General features: G+C 44.6%; 1 protein-coding gene across 1 annotated transcript in view; it reads right to left on the reverse strand.

The window, feature by feature from the left end:
* LOC130709334 (uncharacterized) overlaps positions 1-22,217 on the reverse strand; it is a 149,445-nt gene that overhangs the window by 54,533 nt on the left and 72,695 nt on the right. Inside the window, exons 8-9 of the mRNA XM_057557846.1 lie at positions 19,425-19,562; positions 10,727-10,864 (exon numbers count right to left, since the gene is read on the reverse strand). Of these exons, the coding sequence (XP_057413829.1) occupies positions 10,727-10,864; positions 19,425-19,562 (276 nt within the window). The remainder of the gene's footprint in view (positions 1-10,726; positions 10,865-19,424; positions 19,563-22,217) is intronic.

Here is a 22,217-nt window from a genome sequence, read left to right on the forward strand (position 1 = left end):
TCCTTACGCTCGGGTGCATAATGCGACTCACCACAATGCCTTTTTCACAGACCCTTTTGAAAGTTTCTCCACAAAATCCAACAGCTCAACTTAGTTCATGACGCTTCAAGGTCAACGATCGTCAAGAGAAAAAACATGCAATATGTCTTACAATGTTGGATTCCTTACAAATAGGACAAGGAAATAGCCATGTAGACAAAACCAGAGCATTTGAACACATCTGTATTCTACAAACACACCAGTGAATGCTATCAATAAGGTACTATGACATAAAACAAAATGAAAACTAGATGTGAGACTGTTCTCTTCAGTGTACAGACTTCATGGCAGTTGCTGCACTCTCTAGCTACTTATATCTTTAACTCTCTGTTCTGTGAATACAAAATGAGGCCCAAGTGTGTCAACTTGTTTCCCGCAGAAACCAAAAAATCTACATGCATCTCTTTTCTCCTGTGCCCTTTCACCTTACCTGCTCCCAATTCTCCACCAATGTCCTCCTCTTTCTCTAATTATTCTCCTCTTCATTTTGCTTGGCCTTGCACCCAAGCATGCAAGACAGAGAGTCCTAGAGGTCCAAGATTCGAGAGTGGCTGTTTGCAAGGGGGAGGAGATTACAGTAACTGCCACACTGTATATACTTCTGTGCAAAGAAAAAGGGACAGTGTTCAGAACGTCTCTCACATAGAAAAAGAGCTGGATGGCAGGATACCTGTGTGGCCCAAGGAACTGGAGCTAGCAAATTACGGGCAAAACAATTGCAACCAAAGGCTGGAAGAGGAAAGGTCTGCAACCAGCTCTGTCTCCTAGCTCTCTGGTATTTGCTGCCAACGGGCAGAGTCGATTTCGTGAAGCGTCAAGCACTGAAAAGAAGACTCCGGCTGCTGGAAGTTGACAGGAAGTAACATCCAGTGCAAGATCAAGGCTTGTCCTAGAAGCAATGCCCATAATGGAAGGAAAAGAAAAAAAAAAAAAAAAGAAGAAGAAAGCGGAAGAGAAATGTTAAGTCGCAAGTCCAACCTGGCCCCCAGCCTAGCCCAGCCCAAGGAAGGTAGGAGTCAAGGAGAAGAAACTCCAAGAGAAGAGCCTTGGACCACAACATTCTCCACAAGGTACACTCAACAAACTTCACCCTACTCTTGAACCAAGTTACAAAAAGAGCTTCTTAATCCCTACTTTTGCTCCTTAAAAGCTGCTATCAGCTCACTCAGTAGACACATATGATTTCAGAACAACTGTAATAGTTCAAACTAGATGGCTCTTTCCTTCCTAAGGATTATTAATTAAATAACATCTATATAGCTCTAAGTATATGATACATAAAATAGAATACTCTGTAGAATATAAGTAACTGTTAGTTAATTATATTAATGAGCGTCTGTAAGAAACGTTGCAATGATTTCCCTAATGGAAGAGCCTGGGAGAGGTAAATCTGTCTTCTAGGATTTCCTCCCCAGAGCTCAGAAACTTAGGTGTTGTTTTAGCTCTCCTACACTCTCTTCACCCAACCCCGCCTTCCTGTTGGGGATCGGACCTCCCTACTGGCTAGCTCATACCTTTCAACTGCCTGCTTTGTGACATCACTCTCCTACCAAACCTACTACCACTTGGTAGAGTCTTGGGGTTTCCGTGGAGCTGTTTGGACCAGTAACCAGTGACCTCTGGACTGGACACGTGCGCCGTTCAGCTGCAGCCACTCAGACATCCTCTAGTGTTGTCTCCTCAGCCCTTGTACCTGCAGTTGATGGTTCCTCTTCTCTGACCATGTCAGGTAAGAAAAGAAACTTTGGAAAGTTTTGCGTTCGATTTCTTTGGCCCCTAAATTGAGTAGGAGATTCAAAATAGCATGGAATAATGAGGGAAAGTATTGAACTACAAGTCTGGAGACCTAATTTCAGTTTTGACTTTGACGTTTACTATCTGTGTGACTTTGGACAAATCGCTGACTGTCTCACAAAGCCTGCTGCTTTCCTTATCTGTTACGTTAGGCTACCACATTGGGTTGATCACTCTGATCCCCTTCTTTTCCAGTATTGAGCCTTAAAGGGTACCCATGGAGAAAAAATGAAATCAGAGACTTCTCAAGAGGGTTTCAACAGAAACATAGAAAAGCCAGGTGACATAGAAAACTAGCAATGTATACCAAGATGTTTCATCTCTAATGGTCTCCCCCCACTAGTATTGCGACCAGCTGAAAAGAGAGAATAGGGAGAGAGGATGGAGTACTGGGCTATATAGGGAGGCACAGAGTCAAACGTAAGGAAGTTGAGGATTGTTTTCATTAGCACAGGCCAACAGGAACCAAGAGATGGGAAAAAATATAAGAATGAAGAGGGAAAGCATAGAGGAGCTCTCAAGAAAAACGTACTTTGCAATGGAATGTTGATGGGAACCAAAGATTTTAAATTAAAGCAGAAACAGCACAGAGGGAAATCTGCTCAGAGCAGGGCAAAACAAAGTTGATGGTAGCAAATCCTTACATTAACAGACTAAGAAGGAAAGTCAGGCCAGAACAGGGGATCACCAGGAAAGGCAGCTTATCAGAAAAGTCATACTCCGTTTTCTTTCTTTTATTGCCTCTCTGAATACAGTTGGCGCTTGACAGTTTTGAATATAAACATTTTAGAAATATGTTTTGGAAATGATGCTTCCTATAAACAAGAAACCAAAGTGGTTCTCTAGGGGGTTGCTTTTCAGTGTTTTATTCTTTCTAACTTTTAAACTAGGTAGACATTTTACCAGTTAAACATTTTACATGATATCTTCTAAATTGAATCAGAAGGACTAGTTCCTTTGTGTGATATGTAGGTTCTAAGGCAAGGTTGCTTTTCATTTTTACAGTTATTTCCTTCCTAACACAGAGAGCACATTGATCAACAGCCATCGTTCGCTTGTAGATCTTAGCTACCGAAGGAGAAAAAGAAAAAGTCAAGCCCCACATCTCTAATTCCCCATTTAGGGAATTCCCTGGCGGTCCAGTGCTTAGGACTCGGTGCTTTCACGGCCAGGGCCACGCGGCGCGGCAGAAGAAACAAACAAACAAACATCCACATTTATCGAAAACAATATTGTGGAGTCCTTTGGATTTTCTGACATTTGAAAATCGTTTTTTATTGGATTCTAGGGATGATGGTTTTTTGAGGTTTTGGGATGTCATCTTCCTGGATGTTGAAGATGATTCTAATCTAAGTTCTAGGATAAATACAAAAACCTTCTTGATACTTTTTAAGCTTCCTTTCTGCTTACTATATGAGCTATATTCATTGAAATATATATTTCTCCTAGGCTTAATATCTGTTACTTGCTGGGTAAAAATATGAATGAGCACAATCATGAAACTCTTTTACCCTTATTATTTTGCTGTCTGCTTCGTACCGCTTTTCATTGAAATACTTGTCTATATATGTTGTGGCTACCTATACATTCCACACTTATTGCATTCTGTTGCTTGTTATGCATTTTTTACTGATAAACCTTCTCTGTCTGTATGCATTGGCTAGGAATTCATTCACCTCTATCACCTCTATCGTGTTTTTTGGTTAATAGTATTCACTAAAATAGAGTGGGCAACATTCACTTTCATAATATTGCATGGATGGTACAGAATGTCATTTGTTAGTAAATTCATTAGGCTTTGATACTTGCCACATACCCCAGTTTTCATTAATATCTATGGATTTCTTTTTCGTTATGTAATATGCTTGTCATGATTTTTCTTTGTCTTTCTAGAACTTATTGTATCTTCCTCCATATAAATCATACGCAATATATCAGCTTATTCATCTATTAATTATCACTGCTATTATTATTGGTGGTGGTGTTATAACCACTTTATAGATGAGTAATCTGAAGTAATCAGATAACTTTTCTCTTTCCAAAAGCACTTAAGATATCCACTTCCGGGTAATCATTTTGAGGTAGGATGGGAAACCAGGCTTGAAGAGGGCAAAAATGACTCTTTCAATTCACCAGTTGGACTGAGCTATACGTCAACTCTAGGTAATAGCGTGGGAACTGTACAAGCAAAGGGAGACCCTGAAGACGACAATGGTAATAGCCGTACTGTTTTCTAATGGACAAAAAAAATGCCTATATTATAAGTTCTATTTCTCCTGCTTTCTGGCAGTATCATGCTCAGAGTAGAGTCCTGGCAAGGAAGTCAGGATACTGAGGTTCTGAAACCTGGTAAGGATACTAACATAATGAGAGAACTTGAACAAGTCAACCCGACCTCTCTGAGCCTCAGTTTCCTTACTCACGAAATGAGACTGAGAAAATCGAAGTTCTCTAAGGGCCTCCTAGTTCTAAAATGCTTCCAGTCTAGGAAGTAGCATAGAGGTCAATACGAGTGCAGGCTGAAGGGAAAGACAGGGCAGGGAGAAGGTTGCTTCCAGCCTAGAGAACAATGTCTGCACCATACCACTTGGCTCTTCTGCCCATCCGCGCCCAAGATGGGAGCACAGGCAGTTAATACAGAAGACTGGAAAACTGCTCAGTCCTCACAGCCATCATTAACTGTCTGATTTTGGGTTTCTCAGGAAGTATTGATAGTAGAGGTGTCCTGATAGCAAGAACCTTAAGATAATGCTGTTCCTCAAACGGACTGAGAATTTCTCAACCTCCCTGAGTTTTTCATGAGCCTCTTGTTCTTCCAGAAAATTTCCAAAATCCATCTCTCCTTGGAACTCTGAATTCTCTGCAGCATTCTCTTCCTGTGGTGCGCAATGCAACTTCCCTAACACGAAGTGTCTGCAACTTCTCCAGAGTCTCTGCCCCTGCCGTCAGTTCGGCATCGGCTACCGGTACCTCTTTCCAGACACTCATGGGTAGTGCCTACCTTTACCAACATTCTAGCACGACTAGGTTATCTGGAGTTACTGACCACAGCCAGATCTCCACTTCAGCTCCTTCCTATCCAGGTGTTCTTGAGTGGGACATCACAGGAAGCACTGAAAAGAATTCTTCTTCACTCGGAGACTTTACTCTGGCACTCACTGACAGGCACACAGCTGCTTCCTCCGTGTTTATGGCAGCCCAGTATGATAAAACTTCAGACGCCAATAACATGGTCCCTCTCTATCCATCGCTTTCTGCCAGCCTTGCTCAGGGAACACCGTCTCAGATTCCAAATCAGGGGCATAGCCGCCTGTCACTTCCCCTACCAGGAAGGAAGCCAGGTAGATTACTATAACCAAGGCACACTGGGGTCTTTACTGTATGGAGAACTTGGCTCCTGCCTGAAATCCTATGGCTCTGTGTCACACACAGGAAGTAGGGCCTCTGTGCAACCAGAAATGGGAATGGGACTAAAGGAGACTCAGCCCACAAATATCCGACCACCAGCTTCCCCCTCTGCAATCTGCCACCCTGTGCCTGCTCAACGCATCACAGAAACAAGTTTTCAAGGTGAGTATACAAACGGCAGAGAAAGTTGAAGAATGAGGTCGGCGTTCAAAAGTGGGGTCAAATCGACAGCTGGGAAGTGGTGTAGAGACAGGTAGAATTTAGATCCTGAGCCTTTAATAACCACTACCTTCGCTCAGTGCCCTCTGTTTTGAGACTCTATAGAAGAACACCTAGGGCTTCCCTGGTGGCGCCGTGGTGAAGAATCCGCCTGTCAATGCAATGCGGGGGACACGGGTTCGAGCCCTGGTCTGGGAAGATCCCACATGCCGTGGAGCAACTAAGCCCATGTGCCACAACGACTGAGCCTGCATTCTAGAGCCCGTGAGCCGCAACTACCGAAGCCCACGCGCCTGCAGCCCATGCTCCGCAGCAACAGACGCCACCGCGATGAGAAGCCCGCACACCGCAACCAAGAGCAGCCCCCGCTAGCCGCCAACTAGAGAAAGCCCGTGCACAGCGATGAAGACCCAGTGCGGCCAAAAAAATAAATACGTAGAACAAATAAGTTCAAACAATAAATAAATAAACATAAATTAAAAAAAAAAAAAACCTAATGCAGGTGGGAAGGTGGGAGGGACACTGTAAAGGTCATCTATGCTACATGTACAAGAACCCCGAGAGCACACCAATAGGTACCACATTTTTCACTGCTGTAGCCGATCATTCCCCCTGTACTACCACACTGTAGCACTCCCTTCCCTCATCTACTGCTATAGTCTCTTTGGAAGGTGTTTCAGAACTCTCGTTGTGAGAGTGCCAGTTGAACTGTCCTCACTTCCTTCATTTATACCAGGATTTAAGACCTTGTGGTCTGAGATCCTGTCCAGAGAGCAAGCAGGCTGAGACTCTGTCTTTGTCGATACATTTCATCAGAAAGGGCTCTACCCCCTCTCCTAGTTCATGGTGTGAAGTGTTCGTAGCCTCTCGGGAAAGTGGGGAGAATTGAAAGGACTCTAGATGAGAATGCTAGGCTTTGTAAAACATTTCAGTGTGTTTTAAAAATAAGACTCATTTTGTATTGGACTTACAACAGTCCTATGAAATACAAAGAAAGCCAAGAATCAGTGACAGGAAATGATCACCAGTAAGAATTACAACAGTCACCGCTTACCTCGTAGCATAGGGCACTGTCCATGGTCCTTAAGAAGAGTTAGTAGAAATGCCTTGCCCATCTTGCCCCTGAACCCCTTGAAAGGTACATGACTGCTGTGTTGGTGTTTAGGGGGAGCATCTCACTTCCCAGGGACTGACTTCTCCCTTGATCCCTTTGTAGTGACGGAGACTTCCCCGGTGATGAACAATTCCCTGGGATTGCGACCTCCAAGCCAGACGTTTTGTGTGACACAAACTCAACAACTCCCCAAGTCCTGCAGTACCAGAAACAGTCACATACTTGAGAGTAACCCACCGTCTGAACTTGGGGACATTTCAGTGACAGCTCCAGTCCAGAGTGCCAGTCGTCTCCTGGCCCTGCCTCCAGCTCCAAGCCAGGGACAAACAGAGAGTAAGAACGTGGATGATATCAAAACCAAGCTTTCAAAGCCTCTGGATGCCTACCAGATCCCAACAGAGAACCAAGATCCTCCACTACGCCCTTTAGGAATCCCTGATATTCACCAGCCGCTGGCCTGCACCGATCCCCTCAGCCAAGAGGAGCAGCCTGGTTCTGAAAATGCTGATCTGAGAGAGAACAGCCGCAGTCGTCAGGACCTAGGGACACTTGAAAATGGGACTGAACCTAGCAGTGGTTTTGCAGACATGACGACACTGGCGGAGGATAGTCACCTTCCCCAGCTCTTTAATTCTTTGAAAGATCTTGGTCAATCCCAAGGTCCCAACGTGATCAAAGCTAAAGACACCAGAGCCATTAAGGTGAATCAGGTGCAGGAAAAGCCAAGTGTCGTAAAGGTTCCCTCTCATCAACCCAGGAAGAACAAACAGAAAGCCTCTGAGCCTATCAGTGGTGCTCCCAAGGCCAAAAGCCAGCCAAAGAATCCAGAGTGCCTGTTAGGGGGAGAAGTGGTTCTATGCAATGCTGCAGTCAGTGACAGGGCTCCTGTGAACACGGCCAAGCACTCGCAAGGCAAACCTCAGAAAGCTGCATCCAGAAAGGTCAGCAAAACTAAGAGCCACGGGCAGGAAAAGACCAAAAGGACCAGAGGAAGAAACAAGGCTGAAGAGAACAAGCAGTCAGGGAACAAAGTCAAGGCAGAAGAGAAGCCAGCAATCCCCAACACGAAGCGAAAGGAACACCAAACTGAGCTTCTCCAAGAGAGCTTGCAAAAGCCTCGACCCTCCCTTGGCGTGCGCATGCTGGAGTCTGTGAAGGTCCTTCATGCGCTGGGGAGGAAGAATGAGACGAAAACTGGGCTCTCTTCCTGTCGGCTCTGGGGAAATGCAAGCAACCCCAAAGACCCCCAGCCACCCCCAGCTATCCAGCCATGGCGGCATACCCCACGTGAGGGGAAGAGTCCTGAGAAAACGCAGGTCCAAGCCCAGAAACCAGACAGCAGTGCTGAAACAGAGTGTCCCTCTCCATCCCAGTACGAGCGGCCTCCTCCTGGGAAGGTCAAGTTGATACCTCTGCCTTTTTCTGCCTGGGACAAGCCTCAAGCTCGACCCGCTCCTCGGAGGCCACAGTCTCTGGCCTCACGTCGGCCTGCTGGGGCTTACCGTGCCCAGCCTGGTTCTACTGACTCAGCTCAACCTGCTGCAGTCAATTCATCCCAGCCAGCTCCTGCCTCTTTGCCAGGTCCCGCCAAACCAGCTCAGCCAACTGTGACCAACCCAACCCAACCGGCTTGGACCAACCATACCCAGCCCCGTGTCCCTCAGTCCGCTGCTCCTAGGCCTGCACCCTACCAAACTTCATCTGGCGCTTCTCTCCAGCGCGAGCCTGTTCCCCCTGCTGGGACTAAGCGCCAGTCCCCACCCAAGCTCCAAACCCAATTTCTACTCCAAGACTTCAGCAAGCAACGAGTTCCATGGAGGGAACCCAATGTGCCTGAGCCAGTCATGTCAAAGCCCATCGAACAAGAGCAGAGGCCAGAGCGAGAGGCCATGAAGAGGCGGGCTCAACAACAACGGGAGAATGCTGCCAGATACACCTCTTCGGGGAAGCTGCCATTTCTCACCGAGAGGGAAAAACAAATGGAAATTGCTGACTACTACGGATACGTCAAGTGAGAGCTGCTGGGATTCTTGGTGCCACCTTGGCTACCAGCTGTTCTTCCATACATAGGTAAGATAGGTATAGAACTGAATAAGTAAATGGAATACAATGACTAGATGAGTAATAAACCTTAAGAATTTTGAGATGCTGCTAACTGGGGCGTGAGAAAGGAAGGACTGAAAGTTGGATGGGAGAATGAAGGAAAGGGGTAAACACTGAGGAAAGAGGAAGGAACTTGGCCCAGGCCTAGGAAGGCCAACAGAGAGGTATGGATTTAGGAAAGGAAGCAGGAGTGAGGATGAAATGGCAGAAGTAAAAAGCAGGGTCAGAGGTCTGGGTTGAAAGAACACAATTTGAGGAGAGTTGAAGGGGACAGAAGATGAGTCTAGCTTTACTAGGAGAAATAGAAAAAGTCTCTTGGGGACGTTGGCCTTCAGTCTCACAACCACCAGATAGGTATTTCAGAAAACAAGAGGTTCAGGACACATCTCTGAAAGGTCTGAGTTGCCTTATTCAGGTGTGATTATAGTGGGGGAATAGGGAAATCTACCAGAGAAGTGGCAAGGGCTCACAGTTATCCTAGGGGCAGCTGACGACAGGGGCAGAGCCAAGGGAACTGCTGGATCAGGAGGCCCACGAACAAATCAGGGGCATAGCCGCCTGTCACTTCCCTACCGGGAAGGAAGCCAGGTAGACTACTATAACCAAGGCACACTGGGGTCTTTACTGTATGGAGAACTTGGCTCCGGCCCGCAATCCTATGGCTCTGCGTCACACACAGGAAGTAGGGCCTCTGTGCAACCAGAAATGGGAATGGGACTGAAGGAGATTCAGCCCACAAATATCCGACCACCAGCTTCCACCTCTGCAGTCTGCCACCCTGTGTCTGCTCAACGCATCACAGAAACAAGTTTTCAAGGTGAGTATACAAACGGCAGAGAAAGTTGAAGAATGAGGTCGGCGTTCAAAAGTGGGGTCAAATCGACAGCTGGGAAGTGGTGTAGAGACAGGTAGAATTTAGATCCTGAGCCTTTAATAACCACTACCTTCTCTCAGTGCTCTCTGTTTTTAGACTCTATAGAAGAACACCCAGGGCTTCCCTGGTGGCGCCTGCCAATGCAGGGGACACGGGTTCGAGCCCTGGTCTGGGAAGATCCCACATGCCGTGCAGCAACTAAGCGCATGTGCCACAACGACTGAGCCTGCATTCTAGAGCCCGTGAGCCTCAACTACCGAAGCCCACGCGCCTACAGCCCATGCTCCGCTACAAGAGAAGCCACCGCGATGAGAAGCCCGCACACCGCAACCAAGAGTAGCCCCCGCTAGCCGTAACTAGAGAAAAACCGTGCACAGCAATGAAGACCCAGTGCAGCCAAAAAAATAAATACGTAGAATAAAGAAGTTCAAACAATAAATAAATAAATAAACATAATTTAAAAAAAAAAAAAAAGAAAAGAACACCTCATGCAGGAGGGAAGGTGGGAGGGCCACTGTAAAGGTCATCTATGCTACATGTACAAGAACCCCGAGAGCACACCAATAGGTACCACATTTTTCACTGCTGTAGCCGATCACTCCCCCTGTACTATACCACACTGTGGCACTCCCTTCCCTCATCTACTGCTATAGTCTCTTTGGAAGGTGTTTCAGAACTCTTGTTATGAGAGTGCCAGTTGAACTGTCCTCACTTCCTTCATTTATACCAGGATTTAAGACCTTGTGGTCCGAGAGCCTGTCCAGAGAGCAAGCAGGCTAAGACTCTGTCTTTGTTGATACATTTCATCAGAAAGGGCTCTACCCCCTCTCCTAGTTCATGGTGTGAAGTGTTCTTAGCCTCTCAGGAAAGTGGGGAGAATTGAAAGGACTCTAGATGAGAATGCTAGGCTTTGTAAAAGATTTCAGTGTTTTAAAAATAAGACTCATTTTGTATTGGACTTATAACAGTCCTATGAAATACAAAGAAAGCCAAGAATCAGTGACAGGAAATGATCACCAGTGAGAATTACAACAGTCACCGCTTACCTCGTAGCATAGGGCACTGTCTATGGTCCTTAAGAAGAGTTAGTAGAAATGCCTTGCCCAGCTTGCCCCTGAACCCCTTGAAAGGTACACGACTGCTGTGTTGGTCTTTAGGGGGAGCATCTCACTTACCAGGGACTGACTTCTCCCTTGATCCCTCTGTAGTGATGGAGACTTCCCTGGTGATGAAAAATTCCCTGGGATTGCAACCTCCAAGCCAGACAGCTTTCCTATGGAATAACAGAGAGCTTGTCAAGATGAAACACCAGTCTGCGGGAGAAAGGGAAGAAGAGAATGATGGAAATCGTTTCTGGGAAACTATTTTTACATTATGTTTTGTTTGTTCCTGGTAAAGAAACTGAAATCTTCTTAACATTAAAACAAAATCTAAACCACTAAATTCAATAACACAGGAATATAACTTTCGAAAAACATTTCTTTGGCTGCGCAGCATGTGGGATCTTAGCTCCCCAGCCAGGGATTGAACCCACGCCTGCTAGCATTGGAAGCGCAGAGTCTTCACCACTGGACCACCAGGGAAGTCCCAGGAATATCACTTTTAAAGGAGAAGGTATAAACCCCTTGGTTACATGAACTGGAGATTTTTAGTAAAAAGTCAATATATTTGTTGTTAGGCACATTTTATGTTAGGCTGTCTCCCTGCACAGGATGCAGGCGCCTTGAAAATGGAAATCATATCCCTCTAGAGTACGTCCCTCTTCTTTCTGCTTTGCAGTTTGCTGCTCCGCTTGTTCAACCCCACCTAGTAATAACCTATACTTCCCTTGTTCCTGTTTTCCCATCTGGAAAACAGACAAAAGGCAACCAGACAACGCAAAGGTCTCAACAAATAAGGGATATCCAAAACCAGAGATGGCCAGAACTTCTGGATCCCTCATGAAACCTAGCCCGGTGTTCATTACGTAGGTATCATTAATACATGCGTGTTGACTGAAACAGTTGAAACTCAATTCTTCCACTTCCCAGTTTAGTTTTAGTCCTCATACAAAACCTGATCATCAAATTCCTTAATGCGAGGAATCACGGTGAAAAATAATATCTGAACTGACTTCTGTCAGATGAGTGAGAACTACGGTTAATTCAGTGTATCTGAAGCATAGAAAGTGAGGGCACAAGTGGCACAAGATGGGGCTAGAGAAGCAGAGAGGACTCTAGACCACGCAGAGTCGTAAAGGCCAACACTGTGTTTTCTAGTCTCAAAACAATGTTTGTGAGCGATGTTTATGAGCAATGTTCCAACTTGCTTTGAAGGTTTCTTGTGTGAAGAATGGATTGGAAGGAAACAAGATATATGGACACTAGTTAGGACCTAGTCGCAACAGACAGGCAAGTTCAGTATTAGGATGTTGAGGAAGAGCTGACAGATTCCAAAGAAATGCAGGAGATAAACTGAAGCGGGCTTAATGGGGTATGAGATGGAGGAAAGGAAGGTCTTAGGGAATTCAAGGGTTTACCGCATACATGAGCAAAGTCTCAAAGTTAATCATTTGAACGTACAGAGGTAGCTCTCCCAAATGACACCGGTTAGGAAGCAACGGTACGCCCTTCAGCATTCCTAGAGACAACACAAATCAACTGTTTCGATGGAAAATTCGGCGGGACCCTTGATTTCCATGGGAATACAGAGAAAAGAGACACTGATCTGGCTTGCAGGTATATTTAGGAAGTTGTTAGCCTGACATCACATACTAGTATCATGTAAGTAGGCCGTCTGAAGTAGGAAGCTTAGGGGAAAAACCTTGAAGAAAACTTAAAAGCTTAAGCCACACCTCTATACTACACCACCTTTCACAATTTCTTCTCAGATAAGCATCATCCCCATCAGTGAAGAAACTCGTATCTCCTAATAGGAAAAACAGGCCTAAAGATTCAATGTGTGCCTTTGGAGGTCCCATCTATGCGATATCTTCCTGGGACCAGAAAAGTCCCCAGGAAGATCAATCTTTGCACCCCTGAAAGCTTACCACCAAGGAAAATGACTAGGTCCATAGATTTCCTCCCTCAAACCAGCTTACCTCACACAGAAATCATTAGCAACTCAGCCCTTACTCACATGATCACAGTCACAAGAGTGGTTAGGGAGAAAAGCACTAACCGGGGGAACTAAAACAGAGGCAATCCAGGCCAAGTTGGGCTGGTGGCAGGTATCTGCTCCTTACGCTCGGGTGCATAATGCGACTCACCACAATGCCTTTTTCACAGACCCTTTTGAAAGTTTCTCCACAAAATCCAACAGCTCAACTTAGTTCATGACGCTTCAAGGTCAACGATCGTCAAGAGAAAAAACATGCAATATGTCTTACAATGTTGGATTCCTTACAAATAGGACAAGGAAATAGCCATGTAGACAAAACCAGAGCATTTGAACACATCTGTATTCTACAAACACACCAGTGAATGCTATCAATAAGGTACTATGACATAAAACAAAATGAAAACTAGATGTGAGACTGTTCTCTTCAGTGTACAGACTTCATGGCAGTTGCTGCACTCTCTAGCTACTTATATCTTTAACTCTCTGTTCTGTGAATACAAAATGAGGCCCAAGTGTGTCAACTTGTTTCCCGCAGAAACCAAAAAATCTACATGCATCTCTTTTCTCCTGTGCCCTTTCACCTTACCTGCTCCCAATTCTCCACCAATGTCCTCCTCTTTCTCTAATTATTCTCCTCTTCATTTTGCTTGGCCTTGCACCCAAGCATGCAAGACAGAGAGTCCTAGAGGTCCAAGATTCGAGAGTGGCTGTTTGCAAGGGGGAGGAGATTACAGTAACTGCCACACTGTATATACTTCTGTGCAAAGAAAAAGGGACAGTGTTCAGAACGTCTCTCACATAGAAAAAGAGCTGGATGGCAGGATACCTGTGTGGCCCAAGGAACTGGAGCTAGCAAATTACGGGCAAAACAATTGCAACCAAAGGCTGGAAGAGGAAAGGTCTGCAACCAGCTCTGTCTCCTAGCTCTCTGGTATTTGCTGCCAACGGGCAGAGTCGATTTCGTGAAGCGTCAAGCACTGAAAAGAAGACTCCGGCTGCTGGAAGTTGACAGGAAGTAACATCCAGTGCAAGATCAAGGCTTGTCCTAGAAGCAATGCCCATAATGGAAGGAAAAGAAAAAAAAAAAAAAAAGAAGAAGAAAGCGGAAGAGAAATGTTAAGTCGCAAGTCCAACCTGGCCCCCAGCCTAGCCCAGCCCAAGGAAGGTAGGAGTCAAGGAGAAGAAACTCAAAGAGAAGAGCCTTGGACCACAACATTCTCCACAAGGTACACTCAACAAACTTCACCCTACTCTTGAACCAAGTTACAAAAAGAGCTTCTTAATCCCTACTTTTGCTCCTTAAAAGCTGCTATCAGCTCACTCAGTAGACACATATGATTTCAGAACAACTGTAATAGTTCAAACTAGATGGCTCTTTCCTTCCTAAGGATTATTAATTAAATAACATCTATATAGCTCTAAGTATATGATACATAAAATAGAATACTCTGTAGAATATAAGTAACTGTTAGTTAATTATATTAATGAGCGTCTGTAAGAAACGTTGCAATGATTTCCCTAATGGAAGAGCCTGGGAGAGGTAAATCTGTCTTCTAGGGTTTCCTCCCCAGAGCTCAGAAACTTAGGTGTTGTTTTAGCTCTCCTACACTCTCTTCACCCAACCCCGCCTTCCTGTTGGGGATCGGACCTCCCTACTGGCTAGCTCATACCTTTCAACTGCCTGCTTTGTGACATCACTCTCCTACCAAACCTACTACCACTTGGTAGAGTCTTGGGGTTTCCGTGGAGCTGTTTGGACCAGTAACCAGTGACCTCTGGACTGGACACGTGCGCCGTTCAGCTGCAGCCACTCAGACATCCTCTAGTGTTGTCTCCTCAGCCCTTGTACCTGCAGTTGATCTTTCCTCTTCTCTGACCATGTCAGGTAAGAAAAGAAACTTTGGAAAGTTTTGCGTTCGATTTCTTTGGCCCCTAAATTGAGTAGGAGATTCAAAATAGCATGGAATAATGAGGGAAAGTATTGAACTACAAGTCTGGAGACCTAATTTCAGTTTTGACTTTGACGTTTACTATCTGTGTGACTTTGGACAAATCGCTGACTGTCTCACAAAGCCTGCTGCTTTCCTTATCTGTTACGTTAGGCTACCACATTGGGTTGATCACTCTGATCCCCTTCTTTTCCAGTATTGAGCCTTAAAGGGTACCCATGGAGAAAAAATGAAATCAGAGACTTCTCAAGAGGGTTTCAACAGAAACATAGAAAAGCCAGGTGACATAGAAAACTAGCAATGTATACCAAGATGTTTCATCTCTAATGGTCTCCCCCCACTAGTATTGCGACCAGCTGAAAAGAGAGAATAGGGAGAGAGGATGGAGTACTGGGCTATATAGGGAGGCACAGAGTCAAACGTAAGGAAGTTGAGGATTGTTTTCATTAGCACAGGCCAACAGGAACCAAGAGATGGGAAAAAATATAAGAATGAAGAGGGAAAGCATAGAGGAGCTCTCAAGAAAAACGTACTTTGCAATGGAATGTTGATGGGAACCAAAGATTTTAAATTAAAGCAGAAACAGCACAGAGGGAAATCTGCTCAGAGCAGGGCAAAACAAAGTTGATGGTAGCAAATCCTTACATTAACAGACTAAGAAGGAAAGTCAGGCCAGAACAGGGGATCACCAGGAAAGGCAGCTTATCAGAAAAGTCATACTCCGTTTTCTTTCTTTTATTGCCTCTCTGAATACAGTTGGCGCTTGACAGTTTTGAATATAAACATTTTAGAAATATGTTTTGGAAATGATGCTTCCTATAAACAAGAAACCAAAGTGGTTCTCTAGGGGGTTGCTTTTCAGTGTTTTATTCTTTCTAACTTTTAAACTAGGTAGACATTTTACCAGTTAAACATTTTACATGATATCTTCTAAATTGAATCAGAAGGACTAGTTCCTTTGTGTGATATGTAGGTTCTAAGGCAAGGTTGCTTTTCATTTTTACAGTTATTTCCTTCCTAACACAGAGAGCACATTGATCAACAGCCATCGTTCGCTTGTAGATCTTAGCTACCGAAGGAGAAAAAGAAAAAGTCAAGCCCCACATCTCTAATTCCCCATTTAGGGAATTCCCTGGCGGTCCAGTGCTTAGGACTCGGTGCTTTCACGGCCAGGGCCACGCGGCGCGGCAGAAGAAACAAACAAACAAACATCCACATTTATCGAAAACAATATTGTGGAGTCCTTTGGATTTTCTGACATTTGAAAATCGTTTTTTATTGGATTCTAGGGATGATGGTTTTTTGAGGTTTTGGGATGTCATCTTCCTGGATGTTGAAGATGATTCTAATCTAAGTTCTAGGATAAATACAAAAACCTTCTTGATACTTTTTAAGCTTCCTTTCTGCTTACTATATGAGCTATATTCATTGAAATATATATTTCTCCTAGGCTTAATATCTGTTACTTGCTGGGTAAAAATATGAATGAGCACAATCATGAAACTCTTTTACCCTTATTATTTTGCTGTCTGCTTCGTACCGCTTTTCATTGAAATACTTGTCTATATATGTTGTGGCTACCTATACATTCCACACTTATTGCATTCTGTTGCTTGTTATGCATTTTTTACTGATAAACCTTCTCTGTCTGTATGCATTGGCTAGGAATTCATTCACCTCTATCACCTCTATCGTGTTTTTTGGTTAATAGTATTCACTAAAATAGAGTGGGCAACATTCACTTTCATAATATTGCATGGATGGTACAGAATGTCATTTGTTAGTAAATTCATTAGGCTTTGATACTTGCCACATACCCCAGTTTTCATTAATATCTATGGATTTCTTTTTCGTTATGTAATATGCTTGTCATGATTTTTCTTTGTCTTTCTAGAACTTATTGTATCTTCCTCCATATAAATCATACGCAATATATCAGCTTATTCATCTATTAATTATCACTGCTATTATTATTGGTGGTGGTGTTATAACCACTTTATAGATGAGTAATCTGAAGTAATCAGATAACTTTTCTCTTTCCAAAAGCACTTAAGATATCCACTTCCGGGTAATCATTTTGAGGTAGGATGGGAAACCAGGCTTGAAGAGGGCAAAAATGACTCTTTCAATTCACCAGTTGGACTGAGCTATACGTCAACTCTAGGTAATAGCGTGGGAACTGTACAAGCAAAGGGAGACCCTGAAGACGACAATGGTAATAGCCGTACTGTTTTCTAATGGACAAAAAAAATGCCTATATTATAAGTTCTATTTCTCCTGCTTTCTGGCAGTATCATGCTCAGAGTAGAGTCCTGGCAAGGAAGTCAGGATACTGAGGTTCTGAAACCTGGTAAGGATACTAACATAATGAGAGAACTTGAACAAGTCAACCCGACCTCTCTGAGCCTCAGTTTCCTTACTCACGAAATGAGACTGAGAAAATCGAAGTTCTCTAAGGGCCTCCTAGTTCTAAAATGCTTCCAGTCTAGGAAGTAGCATAGAGGTCAATACGAGTGCAGGCTGAAGGGAAAGACAGGGCAGGGAGAAGGTTGCTTCCAGCCTAGAGAACAATGTCTGCACCATACCACTTGGCTCTTCTGCCCATCCGCGCCCAAGATGGGAGCACAGGCAGTTAATACAGAAGACTGGAAAACTGCTCAGTCCTCACAGCCATCATTAACTGTCTGATTTTGGGTTTCTCAGGAAGTATTGATAGTAGAGGTGTCCTGATAGCAAGAACCTTAAGATAATGCTGTTCCTCAAACGGACTGAGAATTTCTCAACCTCCCTGAGTTTTTCATGAGCCTCTTGTTCTTCCAGAAAATTTCCAAAATCCATCTCTCCTTGGAACTCTGAATTCTCTGCAGCATTCTCTTCCTGTGGTGCGCAATGCAACTTCCCTAACACGAAGTGTCTGCAACTTCTCCAGAGTCTCTGCCCCTGCCGTCAGTTCGGCATCGGCTACCGGTACCTCTTTCCAGACACTCATGGGTAGTGCCTACCTTTACCAACATTCTAGCACGACTAGGTTATCTGGAGTTACTGACCACAGCCAGATCTCCACTTCAGCTCCTTCCTATCCAGGTGTTCTTGAGTGGGACATCACAGGAAGCACTGAAAAGAATTCTTCTTCACTCGGAGACTTTACTCTGGCACTCACTGACCGGCACACAGCTGCTTCCTCCGTGTTTATGGCAGCCCAGTATGATAAAACTTCAGACGCCAATAGCATGGTCCCTCTCTATCCATCGCTTTCTGCCAGCCTTGCTCAGGGAACACCGTCTCAGATTCCAAATCAGGGGCATAGCCGCCTGTCACTTCCCCTACCAGGAAGGAAGCCAGGTAGATTACTATAACCAAGGCACACTGGGGTCTTTACTGTATGGAGAACTTGGCTCCTGCCTGAAATCCTATGGCTCTGTGTCACACACAGGAAGTAGGGCCTCTGTGCAACCAGAAATGGGAATGGGACTAAAGGAGACTCAGCCCACAAATATCCGACCACCAGCTTCCCCCTCTGCAATCTGCCACCCTGTGCCTGCTCAACGCATCACAGAAACAAGTTTTCAAGGTGAGTATACAAACGGCAGAGAAAGTTGAAGAATGAGGTCGGCGTTCAAAAATGGGGTCAAATCGACAGCTGGGAAGTGGTGTAGAGACAGGTAGAATTTAGATCCTGAGCCTTTAATAACCACTACCTTCGCTCAGTGCCCTCTGTTTTGAGACTCTATAGAAGAACACCTAGGGCTTCCCTGGTGGCGCCGTGGTGAAGAATCCGCCTGCCAATGCAATGCGGGGGACACGGGTTCGAGCCCTGGTCTGGGAAGATCCCACATGCCGTGGAGCAACTAAGCCCATGTGCCACAACGACTGAGCCTGCATTCTAGAGCCCGTGAGCCTCAACTACCGAAACCCACGCGCCTACAGCCCATGCTCCGCTACAAGAGAAGCCACCGCGATGAGAAGCCCGCACACCGCAACCAAGAGTAGCCCCCGCTAGCCGTAACTAGAGAAAAACCGTGCACAGCAATGAAGACCCAGTGCAGCCAAAAAAATAAATACGTAGAATAAAGAAGTTCAAACAATAAATAAATAAATAAACATAATTTAAAAAAAAAAAAAAAGAAAAGAACACCTCATGCAGGAGGGAAGGTGGGAGGGCCACTGTAAAGGTCATCTATGCTACATGTACAAGAACCCCGAGAGCACACCAATAGGTACCACATTTTTCACTGCTGTAGCCGATCACTCCCCCTGTACTATACCACACTGTGGCACTCCCTTCCCTCATCTACTGCTATAGTCTCTTTGGAAGGTGTTTCAGAACTCTTGTTATGAGAGTGCCAGTTGAACTGTCCTCACTTCCTTCATTTATACCAGGATTTAAGACCTTGTGGTCCGAGAGCCTGTCCAGAGAGCAAGCAGGCTAAGACTCTGTCTTTGTTGATACATTTCATCAGAAAGGGCTCTACCCCCTCTCCTAGTTCATGGTGTGAAGTGTTCTTAGCCTCTCAGGAAAGTGGGGAGAATTGAAAGGACTCTAGATGAGAATGCTAGGCTTTGTAAAAGATTTCAGTGTTTTAAAAATAAGACTCATTTTGTATTGGACTTATAACAGTCCTATGAAATACAAAGAAAGCCAAGAATCAGTGACAGGAAATGATCACCAGTGAGAATTACAACAGTCACCGCTTACCTCGTAGCATAGGGCACTGTCTATGGTCCTTAAGAAGAGTTAGTAGAAATGCCTTGCCCAGCTTGCCCCTGAACCCCTTGAAAGGTACACGACTGCTGTGTTGGTCTTTAGGGGGAGCATCTCACTTACCAGGGACTGACTTCTCCCTTGATCCCTCTGTAGTGATGGAGACTTCCCTGGTGATGAAAAATTCCCTGGGATTGCAACCTCCAAGCCAGACAGCTTTCCTATGGAATAACAGAGAGCTTGTCAAGATGAAACACCAGTCTGCGGGAGAAAGGGAAGAAGAGAATGATGGAAATCGTTTCTGGGAAACTATTTTTACATTATGTTTTGTTTGTTCCTGGTAAAGAAACTGAAATCTTCTTAACATTAAAACAAAATCTAAACCACTAAATTCAATAACACAGGAATATAACTTTCGAAAAACATTTCTTTGGCTGCGCAGCATGTGGGATCTTAGCTCCCCAGCCAGGGATTGAACCCACGCCTGCTAGCATTGGAAGCGCAGAGTCTTCACCACTGGACCACCAGGGAAGTCCCAGGAATATCACTTTTAAAGGAGAAGGTATAAACCCCTTGGTTACATGAACTGGAGATTTTTAGTAAGAAGTCAATATATTTGTTGTTAGGCACATTTTATGTTAGGCTGTCTCCCTGCACAGGATGCAGGCGCCTTGAAAATGGAAATCATATCCCTCTAGAGTACGTCCCTCTTCTTTCTGCTTTGCAGTTTGCTGCTCCGCTTGTTCAACCCCACCTAGTAATAACCTATACTTCCCTTGTTCCTGTTTTCCCATCTGGAAAACAGACAAAAGGCAACCAGACAACGCAAAGGTCTCAACAAATAAGGGATATCCAAAACCAGAGATGGCCAGAACTTCTGGATCCCTCATGAAACCTAGCCCGGTGTTCATTACGTAGGTATCATTAATACATGCGTGTTGACTGAAACAGTTGAAACTCAATTCTTCCACTTCCCAGTTTAGTTTTAGTCCTCATACAAAACCTGATCATCAAATTCCTTAATGCGAGGAATCACGGTGAAAAATAATATCTGAACTGACTTCTGTCAGATGAGTGAGAACTACGGTTAATTCAGTGTATCTGAAGCATAGAAAGTGAGGGCACAAGTGGCACAAGATGGGGCTAGAGAAGCAGAGAGGACTCTAGACCACGCAGAGTCGTAAAGGCCAACACTGTGTTTTCTAGTCTCAAAACAATGTTTGTGAGCGATGTTTATGAGCAATGTTCCAACTTGCTTTGAAGGTTTCTTGTGTGAAGAATGGATTGGAAGGAAACAAGATATATGGACACTAGTTAGGACCTAGTCGCAACAGACAGGCAAGTTCAGTATTAGGATGTTGAGGAAGAGCTGACAGATTCCAAAGAAATGCAGGAGATAAACTGAAGCGGGCTTAATGGGGTATGAGATGGAGGAAAGGAAGGTCTTAGGGAATTCAAGGGTTTACCGCATACATGAGCAAAGTCTCAAAGTTAATCATTTGAACGTACAGAGGTAGCTCTCCCAAATGACACCGGTTAGGAAGCAACGGTACGCCCTTCAGCATTCCTAGAGACAACACAAATCAACTGTTTCGATGGAAAATTCGGCGGGACCCTTGATTTCCATGGGAATACAGAGAAAAGAGACACTGATCTGGCTTGCAGGTATATTTAGGAAGTTGTTAGCCTGACATCACATACTAGTATCATGTAAGTAGGCCGTCTGAAGTAGGAAGCTTAGGGGAAAAACCTTGAAGAAAACTTAAAAGCTTAAGCCACACCTCTATACTACACCACCTTTCACAATTTCTTCTCAGATAAGCATCATCCCCATCAGTGAAGAAACTCGTATCTCCTAATAGGAAAAACAGGCCTAAAGATTCAGTGTGTGCCTTTGGAGGTCCCATCTATGCGCTATCTTCCTGGGACCAGAAAAGTCCCCAGGAAGATCAATCTTTGCACCCCTGAAAGCTTACCACCAAGGAAAATGACTAGGTCCATAGATTTCCTCCCTCAAACCAGCTTACCTCACACAGAAATCATTAGCAACTCAGCCCTTACTCACATGATCACAGTCACAAGAGTGGTTAGGGAGAAAAGCACTAACCGGGGGAACTAAAACAGAGGCAATCCAGGCCAAGTTGGGCTGGTGGCAGGTATCTGCTCCTTACGCTCGGGTGCATAATGCGACTCACCACAATGCCTTTTTCACAGACCCTTTTGAAAGTTTCTCCACAAAATCCAACAGCTCAACTTAGTTCATGACGCTTCAAGGTCAACGATCGTCAAGAGAAAAAACATGCAATATGTCTTACAATGTTGGATTCCTTACAAATAGGACAAGGAAATAGCCATGTAGACAAAACCAGAGCATTTGAACACATCTGTATTCTACAAACACACCAGTGAATGCTATCAATAAGGTACTATGACATAAAACAAAATGAAAACTAGATGTGAGACTGTTCTCTTCAGTGTACAGACTTCATGGCAGTTGCTGCACTCTCTAGCTACTTATATCTTTAACTCTCTGTTCTGTGAATACAAAATGAGGCCCAAGTGTGTCAACTTGTTTCCCGCAGAAACCAAAAAATCTACATGCATCTCTTTTCTCCTGTGCCCTTTCACCTTACCTGCTCCCAATTCTCCACCAATGTCCTCCTCTTTCTCTAATTATTCTCCTCTTCATTTTGCTTGGCCTTGCACCCAAGCATGCAAGACAGAGAGTCCTAGAGGTCCAAGATTCGAGAGTGGCTGTTTGCAAGGGGGAGGAGATTACAGTAACTGCCACACTGTATATACTTCTGTGCAAAGAAAAAGGGACAGTGTTCAGAACGTCTCTCACATAGAAAAAGAGCTGGATGGCAGGATACCTGTGTGGCCCAAGGAACTGGAGCTAGCAAATTACGGGCAAAA

The sequence above is a fragment of the Balaenoptera acutorostrata genome, chromosome 12, assembly GCF_949987535.1.
Source record: "Balaenoptera acutorostrata chromosome 12, mBalAcu1.1, whole genome shotgun sequence".
Taxonomy (NCBI): Eukaryota; Metazoa; Chordata; class Mammalia; order Artiodactyla; family Balaenopteridae; genus Balaenoptera; species Balaenoptera acutorostrata.